The sequence below is a fragment of the Sceloporus occidentalis genome, unplaced genomic scaffold (genome assembly GCF_023333645.1).
Source record: "Sceloporus occidentalis isolate IW3139 unplaced genomic scaffold, rSceOcc1.0.p SCAF_8, whole genome shotgun sequence".
NCBI lineage: Eukaryota > Metazoa > Chordata > Lepidosauria > Squamata > Phrynosomatidae > Sceloporus > Sceloporus occidentalis.
Genome location: NW_028316988.1, coordinates 49,453,391 through 49,477,045, shown reverse-complemented (window position 1 = coordinate 49,477,045; position 23,655 = coordinate 49,453,391). Strand labels below are relative to the sequence as shown.

Sequence of the window (23,655 nt, the reverse complement as noted above, 5' to 3'; positions counted from 1 at the left end):
TAGATGTGCAATATATATATATATATATATATATATATATATATATATATCTGAGTGTGTTTTAAATATAATTTATCAGACTTATTCATCCAGTGTATCCTTAACAAGAGAGAGAAAGTCTGACTTACAAGCCCTATCAACCTTGCTAGCATTTCAAAGTAACCACGGGAAGGAGAGGGTCTCCGTTAAAAAGGTCCAAAAGGGACTGCTGAAATAATTCGGTTTGAAACCGCTCCGCTCTGGGCCCCACAACAAACTCCAATTCCCAGAATTCCATAGCATTTAGCCATGCCACTTAAAGCGATACGAAGACTGCTGTGTGGACACAGCCCTAAGCAACGCATCACTCTTCTTCCCATCAATCCTGATCCCTCCTGCGCGAGAAGAATAATAGAAGCGAAGGAGCGATTCTGATTGGTCGCTCGCGGAGAACGCTCGACCAATCCGGGCGAAGGAAGGCGACACGGCCCTGGCACTGGCTGCCGGGAAGCGCGACGCATGCGCAGACTCACAGGGAAGGGAACCTCTACCAAGATGAAGTAAGTTCAAGAGGGCGATGCAGGGTTGTTGTTGTTGTTGTTGTTGTTGTGTGCCTTCAAGTCGCTTCTCACTTGTGGGAACCCTAATGTGGACCTTCCCTGGGTCCCTCAGAAAAAGGGGTTGCCATGGCCATCCTCCGAGGCTGAGAGAGTGTGACTCCTTGCCTGTTGTGTTCCCCATCGCCAAACGCAAGGGCTGGAGGGCCAGGGAAGCAGGCCAGATAGTGTTTCCCTGCGTCCTACTCCCCATTCAGGCACAAACCCCACGGAGTGGCCTTTGTTGAGGCAGAAGCCCTTGTCCCTCAGCCCTCACAGCGTTATGGGGAACCTGAGTCTGGGAGAAAGGGGGATGTCAAAGTGTAACCATATGCCATAGACATACTCGACCTCAGGTATAAGTCAAGGACAAGCTTTGGGACCCATGGATAAGTTGAGAGTAAAACCTAGGGACATATAGCAAAAGATCCAAAGGATGAAGCAAACCAAAGCAGTGTCAAAGAACTTACGCGATTCCAGCAGACGTCGCTCTTTGTGTTTAGTTTTAAGGCTGGATGGATGAGAGAGTAGAGAGTGCTGTTGCTTCCAGGACAGATTATACGATTGCCTTGCACCTTATTCCTTTTAAATAAGAGTGAAGATTCATGGCTTCAGTCCTTGCCTTGACCGCTGGATACGTCGGCTCAGGCTTTGGGGGTCAGTTTTCTGTCCTAAATTTCTAGACGTACGCATGAGTTTTATAAGCAAATGCTGAGGACCCCGGTCTTTCTAAGCGCAGTGTGGAAAGCATGCTCTTTCTTTTCCTTTCTTTCTTTTTCTCTAGCCCACTGACCAAGGTGAAGCTGATAAATGAACTGAACGAACGCGAAGCACAGCTTGGCGTGCAAGACAAGGTCTCCTGGCATGCAGAATATAGCGACAGCGCCTGGGTGTTTGTGGGTGCGTATGCGGCGCAGAGGCAGCTTTGGGCGCCCAGTCTTTGAAGGAGGATTAATGGCCTTCGCTTTCAAGTAGATAAAGCGTATTAACCTGCTCTCTTTCCCTTTAGGAGGACTGCCCTATGAGCTGACAGAAGGCGACATCATCTGTGTGTTTTCACAGTAAGTGGGGAAATATGGCTAATAGGAATAACAGAATCACAGAGTTGGAGGAGACCCCAATAAGGGCCCTGATCCATTCCAACCCCATTCTGCCGTGCAGGAAATCACAATCGAAGCATTCATGAAGGATATCCATCCAGCCTCTGTTTAAAGACCTCCAAAGAAGGGGGCTCCATCACTTTTTGAAGGAGTGTGTTCCACTGTCAAACAGCTCTTACCCTCAGGAACTTCTTCCTAATGTTGAGGTGGAATATCTTTTCCTCTAGTTTGCATCCATTACTCAGTCTCCTATTCTCTGGAGCAGCAGAAAACAAGCTTGCTCTATCCTCAATATGACACCCCTTCAAATACTTAAACAGGGCTGTCATATCACCTCTTAAACATCTTTTCTCGAGGCTACACATACACATCCCCTTAAGTCTCTCGTCATTAGGCATGGTTTCCAGAACCTTCACCATTTTGGTCGCCCTCCTCTGGACATGCTCCAGCTTCTCAACATCCTTTTAAAATTGTGGTGCCCAGAACTGAACACAGTATTCCAAGTGAGGCCTGACCAAAGCAGAAAAGAGTGGCACTGCTACTTCCCTTAATCTAGACACTATACCTCTATTGATGCAGCCTAGAATCACATTGGGTTTTTTAGCTGCCACATCACACTGTTGACTCATGTTCAACTTGTGGCCTACTAGGACTCCTAGATCCCTTTCACATGTCCTGTTGTCAAGCCAGGTACCCCCATCTTCTATCTATGCATTTCATTATTTATTTCTGCCTAAGTGAAGTACCTTAAATTTCTTCCTGTTAAAATTTATTTTGTTAGTTTGGGGCCAGCTTTCTAATTTAATCAGGTCATTTTGAATTTTGATCTTGTCCTCTGGGGTTTTAGTTTCTCCTCCTAGAGCAAGGCAAGAACATTCATAGTGCAATCCTACTATTCTGACCTAAGATCCATTGAGTTGAATGAGCTTGATTTTCAGGTAAATGCACACTGCAGGGATTTTTAACCATGGTTCCCTGGAACACTAGGGTTCTGCGAGAGGTTACTAGGGTCTCCATGAGAGATTGTGATTGTGTAAATATTTGTTTGAGTTGATACAATAATTTTTATGCGAAATCTGAGCACTAGATCTAGATAGAATAGCCTTTCAAGAGAGAGCTTTGTAATGATCTTAGCAAGGAGAATTTAATTTTAGCAGTCATCATTAATTGGAATTCCTATATCCAAAAGCAGTATGACTCTGAATTCTAGGCGTTAGAGACAAATAACAAAGAGGGCCATCACTTCCACTTCTATACCTTCTTGTAGTATTTAGAGGCTTCTGATAATCAGTTGCCTGGCCATGCTGCCTGAGGGATTCCAATAGCTTTAGTTCCAACAAGTCACATTTCCAAGTTAAGAGTAGAATTGTGCTCTTCTTTATTACATGCCTTAAAGAACTGCATGTTTGAAACCCTGTATCTCAGTGCCTGCGTTTTGTTAAAGTGACCCTGCTTGAGCTCTTTCCTTCATGAGCTGTTTTTAAGAAAGCTAAAATCCCTTTCTTTCCCTTCAGATATGGGGAAATTGTGAACATCAACCTGGTCCGTGACAAAAAGACAGGGAAATCCAAAGGGTTCTGCTTCATTTGCTATGAAGATCAGCGAAGTACCATCCTTGCAGTTGATAATTTCAATGGGATAAAGGTTAGTGAAAAATAACAGCCCAGGAATCTTCTGGTCCGTTTGGTAGCTAGGGCTGGGCTGTGATAATCTCTCGCCCTGAAGATGTAAGGGAGAGATGAATGCTTTATAGGCACGGCTGTTGTTGGTGTTGTATTTTCAAGTCATTTCCAACTTATGGCAATCCTATCATGGGGTTTTCTTGGCAAGATTTGTTCAGAAGAGGTCTTTCATTACGTTCCCCTGAGACTAAGAGAATGCGACTTGCCTAATGTTACCCAATGGGTTTCATGCCCCAGCGAGGAATCAAACCCTGGTCTCCAGAGCCATAGGCCAACTGTCTACACCACACTGGCATGGCTGTTATATGACTGCAGTGATTCTGTATTCACAGATAAAAGGAAGGACTATTCGTGTGGACCATGTGGCTAACTATCGTCCACCAAAAGACACTGAGGATATTGATGATATTACAAAAACACTGCGAGAGAAAGGATGTGGCGTTAAAACACCTCCTCCAAGTTCCTCTGACTCTTGTGAAGAAAATGAGGTGGAAGTGAAGAAACACAAAAAAGGTAACAGCTTTCATGGAATTTTAAGCCCACTAGAAGCCCCAAGTTTCTGATTCAGACAGATAAATATATGGCAAGAGAGTGGCAAGGCATGCTGGGAAAGTCCTAAGGCCTGTCACTTTTCTGCCCTTCTTGGTTTCTAAGACATTGGCCAGTGTGGACTGTAGAAAGCATGCTTATTGGTTTTGGCTCTTCACTAACTGGAGTGCTTTGGGATGGTGGGGTAAGGGACTGGAAGAAAGCCAAAACTGGCTTTTTGACAAAGATTTGCTTCAATTTAATGTGAAATAAATGGATAGTATACATTTAAACTGGAGGACAAAAAATTAATATTTTTTGTAAATGAAATACAGTGGGCCCTCCACATTCACTTGAGTCAGGGGTGCAGGACCCCTTTGCAAGTGGGAACAATGCAGATAAAAAAGCACTATTTTTCATGTGGAAACACACCTCTCTAGGTCTTTGAGTGCAGCTCTATGGTCAATGTCCGGTAAGAGTTGACCATAGAATGGCACTGGAGGACCTAAAAATGCCTAGAGAAGTATTTACTCTAGGAATCTCTAGGTCCTCCAGTACAACTTGGTGATCAACTTTGGCCAGAGGTTGACCATAGAGGTTTACTGGAAGACCTAGAGATTCTTAGAGAGGATATATTGATCAAATCTACAAATAATCAAATCCACAAAAGTCAAAGCTGCAAATGTGGAGGTACAACTGTACTTTTCTTTGGTGTAGCCAGGAAGAGTGAGGTGAGCACTAATTTAAAAGGCTCATTGCACTGGGACAAGATGGGTTCTAGAAAAGTTTCTTCCAAAATACTTTGGAAAGGAAATGTCATGGGATATTTGGTGGTTTCTAGTAGCTACATTAGCTGGAGGGTTCTGGGAGTTCCAGTTAAGAAGAGTACATTTTCCAAGCTCTGGACAGAAGATAAACTATGCTAGGTAGCTATTAAAGAGATGAGGCAGGGTTGGGGAAAGGATATTTGCAGAAAACCCTTTTGGTTCCAGTTATTTATTTATTTATTTACTATTTCCAAAGAGAAAAACAAGAAGAAAAAGAAAGAAAAGAGGGAGCATCGAAAAAGTGTGAAAGAAGAACCACTTGCAGATGTGCCATCTCCGAAAACCAGAATCAAAGTGGAAAAGGAAGACCCAGGCTATGAACGCCATGTTAGTGCAAATCAGCAGAACTGGAGCAGCATATCTGGGCACAAACACTCAAGTCATGTGCACCATGAACAGGAACCCAAGTACAAGCGTCTGAGAGAGAGGTCTCGAGAAAGAGGCACAGACAGGGGCAGGCAAGACCCACAAACATCTTACAGTGAAGAGAAGCACAAGAGAGTAGATGCCCCAAAAGAGAAGCTTCAAGCTGCTGACAGTAGAAGGTCTCGAGACCAAAGGGAGGGCAGAGAGAAGTCTTCTAAGGAGAAGAAGGGCTCCAGCTCCTACTAAGCCACCTGGCCTGCTCTGCCTTTGCAAACAGGAAGAGACACAGAGGTCATGGTGGCCTTAACTACACAGTTTGGTGGGAGGGAGAAATAGAGGACTGCTGACTGGTCTAAATCCTTAATGGTGAAAGTATGTAGTTGGCTCTTGGGCTGGACTTTGTCTCCTCAGAAGAGAGGCATGGAGAGCAAAGCCAGGTGGTAGGACATGTGCATCTGACTGAACATCTCCTTAATTTTATACATAAAACAATGCCATAGTTTTCAGATGAGTTGATCTTTTTCCTCCTGATCTTGGATGAATACATTTTTTTTGTGTTAGTAATTTTTATTAGTTTTCCTTCACCATACAACACAAACAATTCTATTTCCTGTCTTCAACAAACAGAATAACATCCCAACAAAACAACAACATATAACATTACACTATTTTGTCCCCACTGCACCTGCTATCAATTACAGCTTCTTTTTTCATTCTTCCATCCCTTCTACTTATAACCCTTCCACATACTTTCTGGTCCATTCTCTATCTCCTCTCCTCTCCTTCCCTCCTTCTAATCTTTCCCTCTTATTTTTTCCACCTGTCCTATTCTACCTACTACATTTGTTTTGAACTATTGTGAATGCTGTTTTAATAGGAGGTGTGCATAGCCACATATGAAACGTAAGAGACATCTACGAGGCACTAATGTTTCTTTGATACTTGTAAATACAAGTTGATTATTTGGTGAATGAGGTGAATGGAGATAGCCTTCATCAGGAGGTACTTTTGTTACACTTATCATCAGATACGCTTTGCACCATTATTACCGGTCTGACATGTCAGTAAAATTCCACACATCGAAGGAAAAGCTGCGCCTGCTGATTTCTACCTGATGCACTGTGTTAAAAGGAGAGGAATGCAGAATACGTTTAACTGCATTTCAGGAGTGAGCAGTTTATGGAGCTCCAGATTCTGGATTGCAGCTCTTGCCAGCCCTAGACAGCAGCCAACAGTGAGGGATGATAGAAGCACAAGATGACACAATTACACTTGTCCCTCCATATTCCCCAGAGTCAGGGGCACAAGACCCCAATGAATATGGAAAAACCGCCAATAACAAAACGCCATGTTTTTACCTGAGAGGACGCCTCTCTAGGGATCTCTAGGTCCTCCGGTGCAACCCTGTGGTCAACGTCCGACAGACACTGAGCATAGAATTGCACTGGAGGAGCTACAAAGGCCTAGTAGAGTATTCTCTCTAGGAATCTAGGTCTTTCAATGCAAATTTTAGTTAAAGTTGACCATAGAGTTGCACTGGAGGACCTAGATATTCCTAGAGAGAAGATATTAACCAAATCTGCAAATATTAAAACCACAAATATGTAGGGATGAGTATAATTGTAAAGGACAATAATGCTCAATAATCCTCAATATGACATCCCTTGAAATATTTAAAGAGGGCTATCATAATACCTCTTCTCTTCTCCAGGCTAAACATCCCCAGCTCCCTGAGTCTTTCCTCATAGGGCAAGGTTTCCAGACCCTTCACCATTTTAGTCACTCTCCTTTGGACACATGGCTCCAGTTTCTCAATGTCCTTTTTGAATTGTGGTGCCCAGAATTGGAGACAATATTCCAGGTGGGGCCTGACCAGAGCAGAACAGAGCGGCACTATTACTTCCCTTGATCATTCTAGACACTGTACTTCTACTGATGCAACCTAGAATCACATTGGCCTTGTCAGCTGCCGCATCACACTGTTGGCTCATGACATGCTACTGTCAGGATGTTCTTTGGTCCTTTGATGGGGTATTCCTGCATGGCAGGGAGCTGGCCTAGATGCCCCTGTTGGGGGGGTCTCTTCCAACTCTGGAGCATGTGTCATAACCGCAAAGGAGGCCCAGGCGCCACAAAATGTAGGGTCCTCTGAGGCAAAATGGAGGAGACGACAAATAAAAGCACCCGCATAAACTCAATTCGCTCTTTCTTAGCGATGCTCAAAATGGAGGACAGAAGGTCGCAATGTAGGGCGGGTCCTGGAAAAGGAGGGCCGAGCCTCTTCTGGAGGGCGACAAGCTGCGCTCCATCTGAAACAAAAGAAGGGGGAGAAGCGTCGGATTCCCGTCAGCGTTCAGTTCACTTGCCCTGGTTCTCAACCTTCGGCCCTCCAGACGTTTTGGACTTCATTTCCCATCATTCGTGACTATGGGCCAAGTTGGCTGAGGCTCCTGGGATCTGAAGTTCAAAGCCAATGGAGGAGGACCAAAGGTTGAGTTAGAGCCTGAGAGGAGTCCCGCCGGAAGTACTGAGAGCCATAGTCCCCGCCCCCCGGGCGCATGAAAAGCGGAACCAATAGTAGAGCGGCAAGGAGGGAAAGGCCCGCCCCCTGCGTGACGTCGCTCGTCCGGGCCAGCCTCTCTTGTGCGGGTCCAGGCGGGGGGCGGGCTTTCTATTCTTGCCGCTCTATTATTGGTTCCGCCCCGCTGTCAAAAATATCCCCTCTACCAATCACGAGCCTTAAGGCGCGCCTGCGCGTTGCCCACCGAGCCGGCGGCGACCTCCTCTCTTTTACTTTCCTCACTGCGAAGGGTTTCCCGGAGGCAGCGGTGCTGCGTCCTCTTCTTCTGAAGAGTCAAGCCGCGGTCGGTGAGGCCGGAGGGGGCCTGGCGGCTCCTTTCCCGGGCCGCCATGTCCGTGTTAAGCTGGAAGCCGTTCGTCTACGGCGGGCTGGCTTCGCTCGTGGCCGAATTCGGTGAGCAGAGGAAGGAGGGAGGGAGGGAAGGAGGGAGGAGAGGGCTGGGCTGTGCGCATGCGCGGTAAGCTCCCGAGCCACAGTTAGCGCTGGGTGCAGGCCACGCCCCTTTCCGGTTGCTTAGTAACCAGGGTCAGGGCAGAGGTCAGCATGGTCATTTGCTTATATAAATAAAATAAATAGATATATATAACAATAGAAACAAAGAGTAAGTTTTGTGATAAGGAATTTATTTATTTATTTATAATATTTATTTATAATTTATTATTTAATAATTAATTAATAATTAAATTATATAAATAATTATTTATATACTTTATTTTATAATCTTTTTATTTGCCAGCCTTTCTCCCAAGACTGGGGCTCAGGGCAGCTTACAATGTTAAAAAAAGCCATACATAGGAAAAGAATACGTTAAAATAGGATTAAACAGCTATAATAATTAAAAATATTATTATTATCATTATATTTATTTGTATATATCCCAGCCCTTCTCCCAAGACTGCTTACAACATTGAAAATAAAACACCATGCAGTTAAAAACATACAAAAACAATACTTTAAAATAGGATTAAATGATTACAATAATTAAGACAAATTCAAATGCTAAAATATCAGTTACTTTAAAAAAAGATTAAAATGCTTATACCCCATTAAAAACAGTATAATACCCCAAGGCATTCTTTAAAAGCATCCTGTATATAACAGTTATAAAATAAATTGATCCCAGGTCTTTTAAGACAGATGAGAAATATATACATATATATATGTTAGTTGACAAGTAGTAAATTTCTTTGATAAAAGATAGAGTAGGAAGGAAGACCTGAGGCTGAGAGAAATCCGGAAATGGATACTGAAATTAAGGTGAAAGAAGGTGTAAAGAAGGGGAAGAATGTGAAAAGTGTTGAGTAAAATGAGGACCCAGCTTGTTGGGAGCAATTACTTACACGTTGTAAACCGCTTAGAGCAATGGTCTCTTTAAGAGATTTTGGACTTCAGTTCCCAGAAGCCTCAGCTATGTTGGCCAATAGTATGGGATTCTGGGAGCTGAAGTCCAGCATCCCTTGAAGAGCACAGTTTGGGGACCAGTGGCTTAGAGAGTGCTAAATTCACTGATAAGCAGTATAGAAATGTACTTGCTATTGCTATGAGTTGTGATGAACTCAAGGGCAGTGACAACAATAAGCATTTGGGTGTCAGCCATACATAATAGGCTACAGTCTTGGTCATTGTAGAGCCACATCGGCTAGGCCTGATACAAGTTATGGGCCAAAACCTGGAGTGCTCTCGACTTGGCAAAACTCAAGCACATCAGACTCTGAGTGCCAGTCCTCGGTTCTGAAGTTCATTAGGTGACTTTGGGAATGCTTAACCTGACCTAATTGCCAGGATTGTTCTGAATATAATCATGGGGTGGAGGATACTAGGATGCCTGAGTTAAGGCGCTTGGAAGAAAGGTGAGCTATGGAGAGAAGACCAAGTGGTGGGCTGTAGTGGTTAAAATGCCAGGCTAGGGAAAGGGAGATCCCACGTCTTTGACTAATCTGCAGAGTGGTCACTGCGAGGATGAACATGGGGCAAAGGTAGGATGAAAAGGAGGCAAAGGCCCCTTACAGCCTCTACAGACCAGCATTATATGCCAGTGTGTATGCACGCCGGCTGCCTCCATGCTGGTTCATGCACCACGGGGCTCTGTTAGCACAGCATTTAAACATGCTGCGCCAAAGGAGCGCCAAAACCATGTCCTATGAGGATGGACTTAGGGAGCTGGGGATGTTTAGCCTGGAGAAGAGAAGGTTAAGAGGTGATATGATAGCCCTGTTTAAATATTTGAAGGGATGTCATACTGAGGAGGGAGCAAGCTTGTTTTCTGCTGCTCCAGAGACTAGGACCCAGAGCAATAATAAATAATAATAATAATTTGTTTTATTTATATACCGCTATTCCAAAGATCATAGCGGTGAACAGCAAGTAAGCTAATTAGCAAGTAAGCTAATTTGCCCCCAACAGTCTGGGTACTCATTTTAGCGACCTCAGAAGGATGCAAGCCTGAGTTGAGCTTGGGCCCTTTTGCTGGTCTTGAACTCGCAACCTTGTGGTTTCGAGTGAATGGCTGCAGTACAGGCATTTAACCACTGTGCCACAAGCTCCAGGAAAAGAGATTCCACCTCAACATTAGGAAGAACTTCCTGACAGTAAGGGCTGTTCGACAGGGGAGCACACTCCCTCGGAGTGTAGTGGAGTCTCCCTCCTTGGAGGTCTTTAAACAGAGGCTGGATGGCCATTTGTTGGGGATGCTTTGATCTGGATTTCCTGCATGGCGGGGGTTGGGCTGGATGGCCTTTGCGGTCTCTTCCAACTCTATGATTCTATGAAAAATCCGCTACAGCAGTGGCTAGGGCACCCTTTCCATGGCATGAAAAGGAGCTGCTTTTTGCAGATTCTTTTTGTGCTGCAGAAAGGCCAGATCCGGGTGGTGGCATGTGGTTGCTGCGAGTCCGGCAAGGAGTGGCGCAGCATGGAGCAACCCTTTAGGGGCAGTCTGTTGAGCCCCTAATAGACTCTAGGCCTAGAGGAAGGGTGTCATAAAAGCATAACGTGAATAGAATGTCAAAGCCCAGTGGCTTTGTTTGAGGAATCCTCTTCCACAGTCTCCCCCTCTGCAATTTAGGGGACAGTTAACTGGGTTCAGGAGCAGAGCGTCACATGCCTATCTGTTCCTTTCTTCTAGAAGTAAAAAAACTCAAATCTTCTATTGTGGTACCTTAATATTTAGCTGACTAATTTTGGCACAGTTTTTTGTGAATTTCCTTTGTTGCCTGGCTTTGTTTTTCTTGTGTATATGATGCTTATATATACATGCTCTAATTTCTCTGTCTTTGTGTATTAATAATACAACTTATAAAATGTCTAAATCTTTTCTAGATGTAAGACAGCTCCTATGCAGGCTTACAGTAAAACATAGGTAATAAAGCAGCAGGCGGGTGGGGGGGGGGAGATGGATAAAAGGGAAATAAGGTTTTAGACATAGTCAGACCTGGCTGTGGCAATTCATGGCCTAGTTATATCAAGACTGGATTAATGTAAGGATCTTCATGAAGGCTCTTTAAAAGTTGAGGCAAGGATGTTAGCGGGCACACAGTATTGTATTGAATGGATTGTATTACATCCATTCTGCAACATGTACAGTGGCTATCAATTAGTTTCAAAACATGCTTCAGGGATTACTTTTAAAGCCCTAAATGCCTTTCATCCAGGAGCCTTAGAGGATCAAATTCTCCAACACCAGTCTGGTTGTTACCTAAATTCAGAAAGAGATGTCTTTCTGAACGCTGGCATATTTGATGTGGCAAGGGATTTTCTCAGTTCCAATATTTTGTAACATCTTGCCCTGTGAAGTATCAGTATCCCTTCTATAAAGGCTTCCCTTCTGTAGCTTTCCCTAACAAGCTGTCTTTGGTAGGCCTAAGTGTTTATTTCGTTTAAAAATTATTTTGTCCATGGTCTCAGCCTTTTTATTTTTATTATGTGTTCATTGTTATATTTGTGTTTTGGTTTTTATTTTTGTAATACTCTTTAATGAATGGAAAGGTACTAGAAGGGTCAAAAAGAAAATGTATATATATATAATAAAGTCTTAGTAATTACATAACTGTTTCATGTTAAGATAAAATGGCTACTGAAGGAGACAGTTCTGGGACAGAAGAAACCACATGGCAATTACTTCTAGCTGAGCCAGCACAATGGACCTTGTTTTACTGAGTGGAAAGGAGCTTTGATCTGATATATCGCACCCATCACTATCTGTATGTATGTACATATCAACATAAACAAATTATCTGTGATTTGCTGGATGGAGTGGGCTTTAGTCCACTAAAGCCTATACCACAATCTGTCCACAAGGTGTCACAAAACTCGCTCTTTAAGGGGGGGTTCTCCCCTGCTGTATCAAATCTGTCCTTTGGAATTCGACTCTGGTTGTGTAACTGACCTTGGTTTTTCCCTCCTTTAATAGTGGGAAAGTATGAGGTTTTACCAAGTTTTACCTTGGTATGTCGTTGGTTCACCTGTAGAAAACAATATACTCTGTAAATAAGATACTGTCTGGGTGTTTTTCTCTCTCCAAGTAATAATTAGGATTTAAGTATTTGTTTTTGTATCCTGGTTCTTTCTGGTTTCTTTATAATTTTGTTGTAAGAGTGTTGGTACCTGTTGTATTTTCTTTCCTCACCCATTTTCTTTTCTTGGATTGTACACTGCTTTGACCGTGTTGGTAGAATAGAATCAATTAATATGTAGCTATTTAGAGTGCTCAAAGTGCTTTTTATATATTTCCAGCAGTCCTTACAACTACTACGTAAGGTAGGTCAGTATTACAGAATGGAGGGCTGAAATTGAAATGGAACAGGACTTCCTACCCCATTTTTGATAGGAGTGAAGGAGCCCGATTTATAGATATGTTATCAGTTGTTTTTTACAGTACAGTAGCTGACAACAGCATTTATTTATAGATGTTTTGAAAGTGGTAATACTGAGGTTCTTCCTATGCAAAGACAAGTATGACGGTTTGCAATAATAGGCTGTAACCCTACTTGCATTGAAGGTTTCTCCTTAGAGTTTTGTTGGTTCAGCTCTTTAAAGTAAGACTGTAAATAAGATGCTCTGGTCACCGCAAAGTTCAGTCTCTGAAGAGAAATAGTTTGTCAACACTTGGATACATCCCATTGATGCTGCTTAAATGAATGTGGAATGCAGCTGGAAGAAATATATTTTAGCAGCTCCATTTGGTTGGCTTAGATTTGTTCAGGCTGTGTTTGGGTTGTGTAGTATGGAAAGCAAATTTGTGAGCTTCTCTGTATCCTAATCAAATCTATGCATCATTGCAGTACTTTGTTATCCGTCTGTGTCCCATCTGAGTTTTGGGCAAGGTCACCCAATCACTACATTGTCTGAACTACATTGTCTATTTTCTTTCTCTTGCAGGGACATTTCCTGTAGATCTCACCAAAACACGACTTCAAGTCCAAGGCCAAAGCATTGATGCCCGTTTTCGAGAGATCAAGTACCGGGGCATGTTTCATGCCTTGTTCCGCATCTCTAGGGAGGAAGGCATTCTGGCACTCTATTCTGGGTAAAGCTTTGTCCCTCCTCTCCCTGCCAGTCATCCCTCAGTGCCTCAGGTATTTACCTCACAAAGTTGAGGTTCCAAAGCCTGTAGATATCATGAGTCAAAAGTGGTCATTGAAGTGCTGGGGTGTGGAGCTACCTCCCCCCAGAATGGTGCTGCTCTTCTCTTGGATCTAAGCTGTCTTTCTTTCTCCCTCTTGCAGGATTGCTCCAGCCTTGTTAAGACAAGCATCTTATGGCACCATAAAGATTGGTATATACCAAAGTTTAAAGCGACTTTTTGTGGATCGTTTAGAAGGTGAGTGTGCCAGGAAGAGATTGTGGACCTGATATTTATGGTAATGTGGTAATGGTGCTATGTATAGTGATGATGAATTTCTCATGTACCTGTTTGTATCTCATGTGACCTAATTGAGGTTTCAAATGCCCAAGGTGGTCAAAAAATTACAGCAGTTTGATGCCAAAACACAAAACTACCCTCAAAGATGGTATAGAAATTCATTTTTATTTTGAAAGATCAACATGTGTCAACATAGAAAGCGTTCCCCCCCCCCCCCCCACACACACACACACTTTCTTCAGCTCTTTCAAGGGAAAAAACAGCCATCTTACTTTCCACGTAATTGTTCTCCATGGGCCAAAAATGAAATTCCCACTTAATGGTCCTATTATATTTGTTTGGTGGTTTTAATTTTTGTAATTCTCTTTAAGCAATGGAAAGGCACTAAAGTCTTTCAGTGCTGGTCACCATTAAAGTCCTTTGGTGCTGGTCACAACATGCAGAATGTTTGTGTCATAGACAATATGTCTGTTACTTCTGACAAAACTGGAGAGAATGGGCGTGGGGACAACAAATGTTTTTCAGGGAAATCACTGGTATCAGAAAAATGCTAGTCTTAATTCAAGCTAGTGAGACTTATTTAGGGTCGTCTTAGTCTGTTTCCTAGCATCTTTTCTATCACTTTTTTGAATCACAAGTCTCTTTGGAGTACTTTCCTTTTCTTTTGGAGGAAGCTTAGTTCTCTTGCTCAAGCACAATATTAAATTGGTAGTTCCATCATCTCAAGGCAGGAGATGTTGAAACTATCATGTAGTTTAAGGGAAGACCTATAGTAGAATTCGGAACAATGGAACATTATGCTGTGATTGGAATCTAGCAGTCATGCCTTTCTGCTTGTCTTTTCGCTGTCCCATAAAATTGCCTTTCTCTATGCCCTGTCACATATGCTGTGTTGTGGTCTTTCTGCTTATGGGTACTATGTCCTAAATGTTTGTTTCCCTGCAGGCCCAGGGCAGCCAGTGACCCGGTCTCCTTTGGAGAATGCTGCGGTCAGTACATCTGCCCTTCCCAGCATAACTCCGCTCTAACTCTTAGCTTTTCTTTTCTGAACTAACTGCCTTATTACCTTTGTTGAGTTTTTCTATTCTAGCAGCTGTCGAAGTTTTTTGAACTGGGGCCTCCCATGGGATTGGGTGACATTTCTTTATATGTGGGTGGACAACTGTCAGGAGTAAGAGAGCCCCATTGGCTTCCTAAGAGACTTCCTAAGAGACATCCATACCCTTTAAAATGTTTTCTGATTAATTTTCCTTCTAAATCCCCTAAAGAGAATGGAGAATTTTGGCCTTCTTTTGGCCTTTTTTTCTGTAGTCAGTGATCAAGAAGTTGCAAGGAAGCTTTGGGTGCTTAGAAGTGTCCTTGGGATGCTACATACCATCCTTGGGACTCATTTTCCCCCTCACTGCCTTGCAGTCTGATAACTGCAGAGAAGAGCAAGTTAATGGGGAGCTTGTCCCCTTCCTTTGCTTTATCAAACATGTGCAATTGCTTTGATTAGAATCCAGCAGTTGTACTTTGCTATCCTTGATGCTATGTGCCTAGTAGAGAGCAGTCTAGAAACCTGGACTGCTTGGTCTTCAAGTAGCATTTTTTCTTTTATCACTTTCACTTTTCTTTCTTGAATCTGTGCTGTTGATCTGTCTCCTTGGGCACAGACATGAGTTATAATATTTGTATTATAATATGATGTAATCCTTCTTCCCAACTGTAGATGAAACATTACTGATCAATGTCATCTGTGGGGTAGTGTCGGGGGTTATCTCCTCTGCACTGGCAAATCCAACAGATGTTCTGAAGGTAAGAGGGGCTTTCTTTGCTTAAAGCCTTCTTTCTTCCATGTGCTATCTTCTGCCAGACTCTTTTGCTTTGCTTCTCAAACCTGATAGATTTCTATAACTGTTGTTTCATGTTTGTCTCACTCTTCATTCCAAGAACAAGAGCAACAGCAAAGGAACATAGTTTAACAGTATTACTCAGTTGTTACATTGGTGTAATTTTGAATCGTTTTATAATGTTTGAGAGGGTATAGAGCAATAGCCTCTGTTCTTTTCAAATCCATAATGCACCATAGCTACGTTCATGTTTCTCTCTGTTGCACAAAATTTCAGCAAGCGTAGTTTATAATTCAGGGAACAGAGTGAGGAGTAATGCTTGACAAAATCCCATCTTTTGCACCTCTGTTTAAATGTATAGGAAACCTCACCTTCAGTATATGTGGTCACCCTCTCTGTTTTTTGTTTGCTTTTTCAACTCCCAGAAAAATCACACTCTTAGAAACAACAAAAATATTGGTTCTGATACTGTTTTAGATTAGAGTAGGAACAACCTACAACCCTCAAACTAATTTTAAAAAGCGTGATCAATTTGGACCTCTAGCAAGAGTAATCTGTCCTTCCCCTTTCAGTCTGCAGGATCGGGGGAAGGAAAGAGACCTTGCCCGCCACTAACTCCAGACATACCACCAGTATACTGCTCCTAGTAAATTGACTGGAAGGAAGGGCTATACAGACAGGCAGCTAAATGCCACCCCTGTTTGCTCCCAATTGGTGCGGCAGCAGCTGCATGCTGCAGCTCCAATCTGCACTCCAAAAGAAGCTGCTCTGAGCAGCTTCTTCAAAGGGGTGTCACAGGCACGCCATGATGATGCTCTTTCTGGCCAGTGCCGTTTGGTCCTGGGCCGCACGTGCATCATCATGGCACACACCATACGGACAAGTGCATGCCATAATGGCACACGTGTGGCAAAACTAGGGCTCGGAGCATGTGAATGCTCCACTCTATTTCAGCCCTAGTTCGCCTGCAGGCTCGCACAAAGTGCTGGTTTGTACATGCCCCATGTAAGTTGCTCTCGCCCCAAAAGAACTTGAGGTATCTGTGGTTAGTGTCTTGGTTCTCCAAGTATGTATGAGTTATGGTTATCCTCTTCAGGTTTTCAGAAACTTTACTGATTTGCTTCTCTGACACAGAAGTCACTTGCTGCTCTCTCTCTTCCTTCTAGATCAGAATGCAGGCTCAGGGCAGTCTGTTCCAAGGAGGAATGATAGGAAGCTTCATAGACATCTATCAACAGGAAGGCACGCGAGGACTCTGGAGAGTAAGTGGTGTTTGAGGATGCTCTCACTCCCTTCCCCCAGTTACTTCTTTTTGTGGTTCCTGTATCCTGTCTATCTGTACTTTGAAGTTTGTTTTTGCATTGAAGAAACCTTTATAGAGAAGCATAATTGAAGACAAGAGCAATTTCTGCGCCTTCATTTCAGAAGCTACATAGATATCCAAATTGTTAGGCTAGTGTGATTTCACGTCAGAAGAAACAATTTAATAATTCCTGGCTTGTTCTAATACCGGTGTGTCTTAGCCAAAGAGCATGCACAAATTACAGAAGGGTCTAGCCCTCTTACCTTTACTGATGGTCCCCTTAACTAGTGATTATAGAAGTTAACTGGAAGAGGCTTGACTCTGCTAAAATTAGGGAGAACTGGAAAATGGGCCTTATGGATTTTAGTAAGGCTTTCTCTATTATTTCTCCCATGACCTTACTCTTTGAGATTATGTCTATGATACATTGCCTCAAGGCTGTCTCCTCTCTGTCTGCATCCACATTGCATAAATAATCTGGTTTGACCCCACTTTAACTGCCATGGCTCATTGCTACGGGATTCTGGAAAGTGTAGTTTGTTGAGGCACGAGAACACAGAGACATATCATCTTCACTGCAGATCCTCTCCCCCTTTTCTCTTTGAACCAACTTTTCAAGACATTTTCTGTTACAGTGGACCCTTGCCTTATGCGGGGGATCTGTTCCGGACACTCACCCACCCGCGTAAGGCGAATTCCGTCTATGCTTGAGCCCCATTCACTTGAATGCGGCACACACCCCATTCATTTCAATGGGACGCACCATCCCTTGCAACCTGCACGCTCCCACGCGACTTGAGTACGTACACTATACGTGGACGCGCTGTATTTTTTTCGCAAGATATTTTAATTAAACAACCACAAACATGTACACACTGATTTTCTATATCTAAAAGGAATACAAAGAAAAATACAACTAACTAAAAAAAAGTCTAAAACCAAAAACACAGAAACTAAGAAAACAAGGAAGCAATGGTTTCTAGCATACCTAACTGGTTCTTCTACATTGCTTATCTAATCAGAATTTACTTCCATGGAATTTTGTAAAATAATCACAGTAACATCAGCAAAGGTTCTAATCTTAAACTGAGACTCTTTAATTTTGATTCATTCTATTTTTCTTTCTGGTAGGTCTCATCAAAACCTCTAAGATCAATATCAATAACAGTGATAATGGGCAGTCTTGTCACATACCTCTTTGTATACCACAAAGTGTCTTATCACCTTTTACCAAAATTTGAACCACTTGATTTTCTAATTTGCTTTTGTCCAGGTAATAAAATATTTACCTAATTCCATTATTTCCATCATGCTATCATAATGACCAGTTTACATTGTCAAAAGCTTTTTCAGCATCTCAAAATACTTATACCATAAGTCTTGAAAGATCAATTATTTTTGATCAGTTGTTTACAAGATTGAATACATGAAGTTCAGTGTGGTTTTCTACCTAAAAGACGATTATGAGATAACACAAGATGTGTGTTGGATATTTTAGAATCTCTAGACAAATTTTTCTTTGTTCCGACATTTAAAACTTCTCTTTATACTGCTGAAATAAAATTCTGAACATTACAGCCTGTTTCAACTCATGCACATCTGGTTGCCACTTCCATGTGTTCCAAGGTGCTCTCTCTTGCTCATAACCAAATCCCTGTTTTCAGAGCTTGCTAATTGTGATAGTATCTCAGTGTACTTAAAGGGGAAGTGTTCTGGCTCATTTCCTGTGACTCAAGTCAGTTTGTTCATGTGTCTCTGCTTCTATGTTGATCAAAGCAAACTCATTCCTGTTGCCCATTAGAGGCTTAAATACCCTGCTTGCATGTCTAGCAAAGCATTGGAATGGGAGAAAGATGTGCTTGAACTTGAAGTCTATAGCACTCTTGCCTTTTTGTCTAAACATATTCCTTGCATCCCTTTGGCCTAGAAAATACATCTCTGACAGAATTTAATTTGCTCAGTTCACCCTAAAAATTCATTAACTTCCTGCACCCAAAGGAATGACTAGATGGCTGCAGACCAGTTGAGTTTGTAATACTAACAAGGATATTTAGGACTTCATGTGGTGTCTCAAGCTTTGACTGAAAGAAACAACTAAGTGTAAAGTTGGAGTGGGGCGGGGGACTGTAGGGAAAGAAGGTAAAGTAATACAAGCAAATTGACATAACTAGTTAAAAGTTTGGATTTTGTTTGTAGAATTGAGGATTTGGCTGAGGAGATGGGGGGAGGGGGGGAAGATACAGAAAGCTATATTGTCTAAGCAGTTCTTTCCCCCAGAATCCTGGGAATGAACCTAACTGTCAGTGAACCTTTCTGTCCCCAAAGTTGCCGATACCAAGGCAGCTAAGAACAAGGATGATGGGGAATTCATAGCCAAAGCATTTTGGACACTGGAATTATGGCCAAGGACACTCATTTCTTTCCTTTTTTTCACTTGACAGGGGGTAGTTCCGACTGCTCAGCGAGCCGCCATTGTGGTGGGAGTCGAACTGCCTGTCTACGATATCACCAAGAAGCACTTAATCCTTTCAGGACTTGTGGGAGACACAATTCTCACTCATTTTATGTGAGTATCTGCCAGTATTGTATGCTTGCCAGCTTACTGTAATATGAATATTGTGTAGAGATGCAGCTTAATATGTGTACTTTATGTAATGATTGTGTTTCAACTATGTTGTAACCCACCTCAACCCGTGAGGAGAGGCAAGTAAGAATTATTATTATTATTATTATTATTATTATTATTACCATCATCATCATCATCCTTTGCTTGCTTTGAGTTTGGTGTATATGTCCCAAAGACATAAAAGAAGTGGTTGTGGTGACTGTAAATAATGGCTGATTGCAGCTGAAATTGATGATTTCCTGCACACAACTTCTGCTCCTGTAAGGGAATTACCTTGGACTGTTTGCCAGAAACAATATTTTAAGGAGGAATTCACAACCCTAAATGTTTTTTTTAATTAAAATGGATTTTATTAACAAACCAGTTTACAAAAATGTCAGACAAAACACTTATAAAATAAACAAAATGAAATTGATTACAAATATAATGAAAGCATATACATACATGAAACTATTATCCCTCCCCCCACTTATCATCATCATCATTATTATTATTATCATTATTATTAGTGCTTATTTATATAGCTCTGTAAGTTTTGCACGGCACCTTACAGAGTTATCAAAACAACATAAAACCTTCCAACGGCATACAGTCTAAAATCACAAAATACAAAAAGTAAATACACAATTTAACCCATTAAAATAACTAGAGACAATACAACAATAAATAAACAAAAACAAAACTTCTCCCCCATATTCCCATTGATTTCCTGCACTACTCTATGATCTCCAGCTGTAACACCTACTTATGCCTGTATAGGTAATCCATCTTTTACAAACCAACTTTTCTATATCTTGTAAATGAAATAACAATAACATTAATTATGTAACTGACAATCTTCTGTTTAGAAAAGCTTTTCTATCTAGTCATCAAAGCCTACAATCACACTACCTCTAGTTCTTTTTTTTTACATATAATTCACAAAAGGTTGCCATGTTTTCAAATAAGTCAATACTGGGCTTCAACAGGTTGGTCAACTTGTCTGATGTAGCCAAGTCCTATAATTTTTCTGTTCACTCTTAAATACTTAGGATATCCTTCTGTCTCCAATATTTAGCATGCAATATTCTTGCTGCTGTAATCATATAATAAATTAATATATTGTGTTCATTCTCTAATTTCTTACTAAAATACACCATATTTAAAAGAAATAGTTCTAGTCTAATTTCTATTTCTGACTCTAAAATCTTATTCACCTGCTTCCCTAAATGATTTGTCTTGAGTATAGCATTCAGAGTAGCCTCTTGTATGCTTTTTTAATGTAGATCCAGTTTTACATGTGGGTTAGCTGGTGCCATTGCTTCAAATCCAGTGGATGTGGTACGGACCCGTATGATGAATCAGCGGGCCATAGTAGGGAGTGTGGACCTTTACAGGGGTACACTGGATGGTCTGATAAAGGTAAGATTTGAAAAGCAGTCCCTTCAAATGGCAAAGTGGGAGGTGGGACGAATCCTAAAATGCTTCTGAAATTGATTGTATCGCTGTAGAAAAATTAAGTTGTGTTGGTTAAAATGTGTGCATGGAATTTTTTTACTTCCCTAAAAGAACTTCTTAAAGCTCCAATATGGTTTGCACTGGCAGTGAATATGAAGGGCCTTCTTTCTGTTCCTTTTTTCTACCTAAGCATAGCATAATGGTTTGAGTGGCCATGAATTCCACTCTGCCATGAAACCCATGATCTTGGGCAAGTTGCATGCCCTTAGCCTTAGAGGAAGGCAATGGCAAACCTCCTCTGAATAAATCTTGCCAAGAAAACTCCATGATAGATTCACCTTAGAGTCGCCATAAGTCAGAAATGACTTGAAGGCACACAGTAACAACCAACAAATCTTAATGGGCACTTGTTCTTCTACAGGTCCCATTTTTATGAAATAGATTTGCACCAGAGCATGTGGTGTCTGTGTTCCTTGTGGTTCCCTGACTTCAGCCTGCCTGTTGAGAGTTTGCATGACATTGAGAAAACTTGCAGGGCAGAGTTAAGGGGTGGAACAAGAGCCAGTTTCATCCATGAGAAAGGTGGTTGCTTTCTATTCTGCAATGTGGCCTTGTGTGACTAAAGATCAAAATGAATTCTGAATGTCTTCTCCTTCCCAGACATGGAAGACTGAGGGTTTCTTCGCACTGTACAAAGGATTCTTGCCAAATTGGTTGAGGCTTGGCCCCTGGAACATCATTGTATCCTTCTATGTGCGTGGGACCTTGTTGGACAAGGGAGGCTGGGGAAAGTTTTCTTGAGAAGGGTGTACACCTGCATTCAACACAGTGGCAGGAAGGTCTATAGGTACTCCTTAGCACAGCTGAAAGACTGTGCTTGTGCTTTGTATGTGGAAGCCCCCAGATCAGTCCTTGGCAATTCCAGCTATAATTAATATCAGGCCTATGAAAGAACTTGAATTTTGTAAATGTCCATAGACCTTAGTAAGGCAGCTTTGTATGTTCACTGTGTATTTTTCCCCCAGAGTTTCTCATCTGGCTGTTTTTGAAGTAAAACATTTCAAAGAAGTAGTCAGAATAAAAGGAATCTTAAGAACCTTTAAGGAACCTTTAAGAACTAACAGTTTTAAATGTGTTAAACAGGAACGAGGAAAGCTTGCCCTAGCCCCATATGGTTCTCAGGGCATTTTTGTGTCCTTACAGGGTCCCCAAACCTTTTTGCCCCCAAATATATAATGTTGCCATGTTCACACACACACAGAGAGAGGGAGAGAGGGAGGCAAAGATTAGCATCCAGGTCATTTCCTGCTGGCAAAAGGCCTCATCTTGGCTTAAAATGGCCCAGAGATGATCCAAAACATGAGAAGCTAGGGGATGTTGAGGGCATTTGGGAGCAAAAAGGGGAAAAAAATTGGGGTGAGCAACAGGGGTAGCCAGCCAAGGTTCCCTGGGGAGCCAGTGCAACCTCCAACCCCTGACAGTTCCTCACCACCACTAAAGGTGCAACAAGACTGTTTTCTTCTGTGAAGGAACAGCTGTCCCCTCTACTTTGATTGTAGGGAATGGTCTTCCATAGCCTTAGGTTGGGAATGCTATTCTACAGCATGAGCAGAGTTTACAAAAATAGGATTTTGGGAGATAGTTTTAAAAATTTTGCTTTTTGAAGCTCTGAATATGGGCAGTTGCTTGGTAAGCAGCCTTTGTCATTCCCATAAATTGTGTAAGTAATCATGTAATGTGATACAGATGCTGTAGAATTAAAGCCCTCAAAGGTTTTCTAATCCAACCACTTGCCAATCTCTGAAATTCACAGCTGAAGCATCCTTGGCCTTCTAACCTCTTTTTAAAACCTCAAATTAAGAAGTATTCATTGCCTTCTTGACTTCCTTCCCTCCCTCCCTCCTTCCCTTCTTTTCTTTTTTCTTTTCTTTTTTTCTTTTTTTTTAAACCAATTAGCACCATTCTTTCAACTCCTACAAGTCCTATTATTTTGAGTGGAGAATTACTTTAGAAGTGAATGTGTAGCTCTATTCAAACCAGTATGTAGCTCATTATTCAAACCAACAGATTGCTGAATTTCTCCATACCTTTTTCATTGTCAATTCACTAGTGAGTATGACTGGTTTTCCAACCTGTTGTGTGCTTCAATATGGGGTGAAAGATGGGATTGGGTAGAGGTGGAATGGTAAACGCAGCTCACAAAGGCTTTTCCTTAACCCAGTGACAGTTTTTTATCACCTATGAGCAACTGAAGAGACTCCCTTTCTAGGGACCAATTCAGATTGGTGATCCACCTGCTCTTTCTGCTGAGCTGCCCTTACCTTGCATCTTCATGCTCTTTGCCTATTTGGACTGCAGCTGTCACCCCTACTCTGAATGCTCAGTCTTGGGTGTGTGGCTTAGATGTCAAGGAGAAAAATACACGAGAGAGTATTTTGCATGTGCTTTCCCACAAGGAGAAAAAGAGACTGGGCAGGGAGAGCATATGGGTCCAAGGCGGTATCTTCTGTGAAGATCTTTGTGTTCAAGAAGTCCTTCCCAAGGCAGCTGCTTGCAATATGGATTTTGCAGTAGACTGTGCCTTCCCCTGACCTGTGCCTCGGACAAGAGGGGATTCAAGGAGACTGCTACATTCCCTCCATTGTCATGTGACCTTATTAAACTATTTATTGGAGTTTCGTGTCTTCTTTAATGCTGTATAGGTGCTATAACAGGCAGGTTGTGTGCCAAAGGAACTGGTATTTTATGAGACAAGTAAATGTAAGCATGGTAAAAGCTTAAGTCAGAAAGTGTAAAACCTTTCATTGGTACTGTTTTAATATGGCGCCTTCTTCAAAAAGCTGCCCTTGAAAAGTGGTGGCCTTTCATTGTGAACAAATTGAACAAGGTTCATATGAGTGTTCTTCCACCCACCACCTACTCTTTTTGGAAGGGGAGT

The 23,655-nt window shown here is 42.0% G+C and overlaps 2 protein-coding genes across 5 annotated transcripts; both read left to right on the top strand.

Annotated features, from left to right (window-relative positions):
- Nucleotides 1-515: 515 nt before the first annotated feature.
- On the top strand, nucleotides 516-5,584 carry RBMX2 (RNA binding motif protein X-linked 2). The gene is made up of 6 exons (XM_089536663.1): nucleotides 516-539; nucleotides 1,360-1,475; nucleotides 1,585-1,636; nucleotides 3,190-3,319; nucleotides 3,690-3,870; nucleotides 4,909-5,584. The coding sequence occupies exons 1-6, from the start codon at nucleotides 535-537 to the stop codon at nucleotides 5,322-5,324; spliced, it is 900 nt and encodes a 299-aa protein (XP_089392789.1). The 5' UTR covers nucleotides 516-534; the 3' UTR covers nucleotides 5,325-5,584.
- A 2,286-nt stretch (nucleotides 5,585-7,870) lies between these two features.
- On the top strand, nucleotides 7,871-23,391 carry SLC25A14 (solute carrier family 25 member 14). 4 transcript variants are annotated; one of them, XM_089536667.1, is made up of 10 exons: nucleotides 7,970-8,052; nucleotides 11,720-11,858; nucleotides 13,036-13,232; nucleotides 13,383-13,477; nucleotides 15,231-15,316; nucleotides 16,518-16,613; nucleotides 19,096-19,220; nucleotides 20,546-20,681; nucleotides 21,378-21,458; nucleotides 22,945-23,391. In XM_089536667.1, exons 3-10 carry the CDS (start codon nucleotides 13,093-13,095, stop codon nucleotides 22,984-22,986), a joined length of 801 nt encoding a protein of 266 aa, XP_089392793.1. In that variant the 5' UTR covers nucleotides 7,970-8,052; nucleotides 11,720-11,858; nucleotides 13,036-13,092; the 3' UTR covers nucleotides 22,987-23,391. The 4 variants fall into 4 exon arrangements, with proteins under 4 accessions (XP_089392791.1, XP_089392790.1, XP_089392793.1 ...); XM_089536666.1 differs by having other exon boundaries at nucleotides 11,720-11,862; XM_089536665.1 differs by lacking the exon at nucleotides 11,720-11,858 and having other exon boundaries at nucleotides 7,871-8,052.
- Nucleotides 23,392-23,655: the final 264 nt, after the last annotated feature.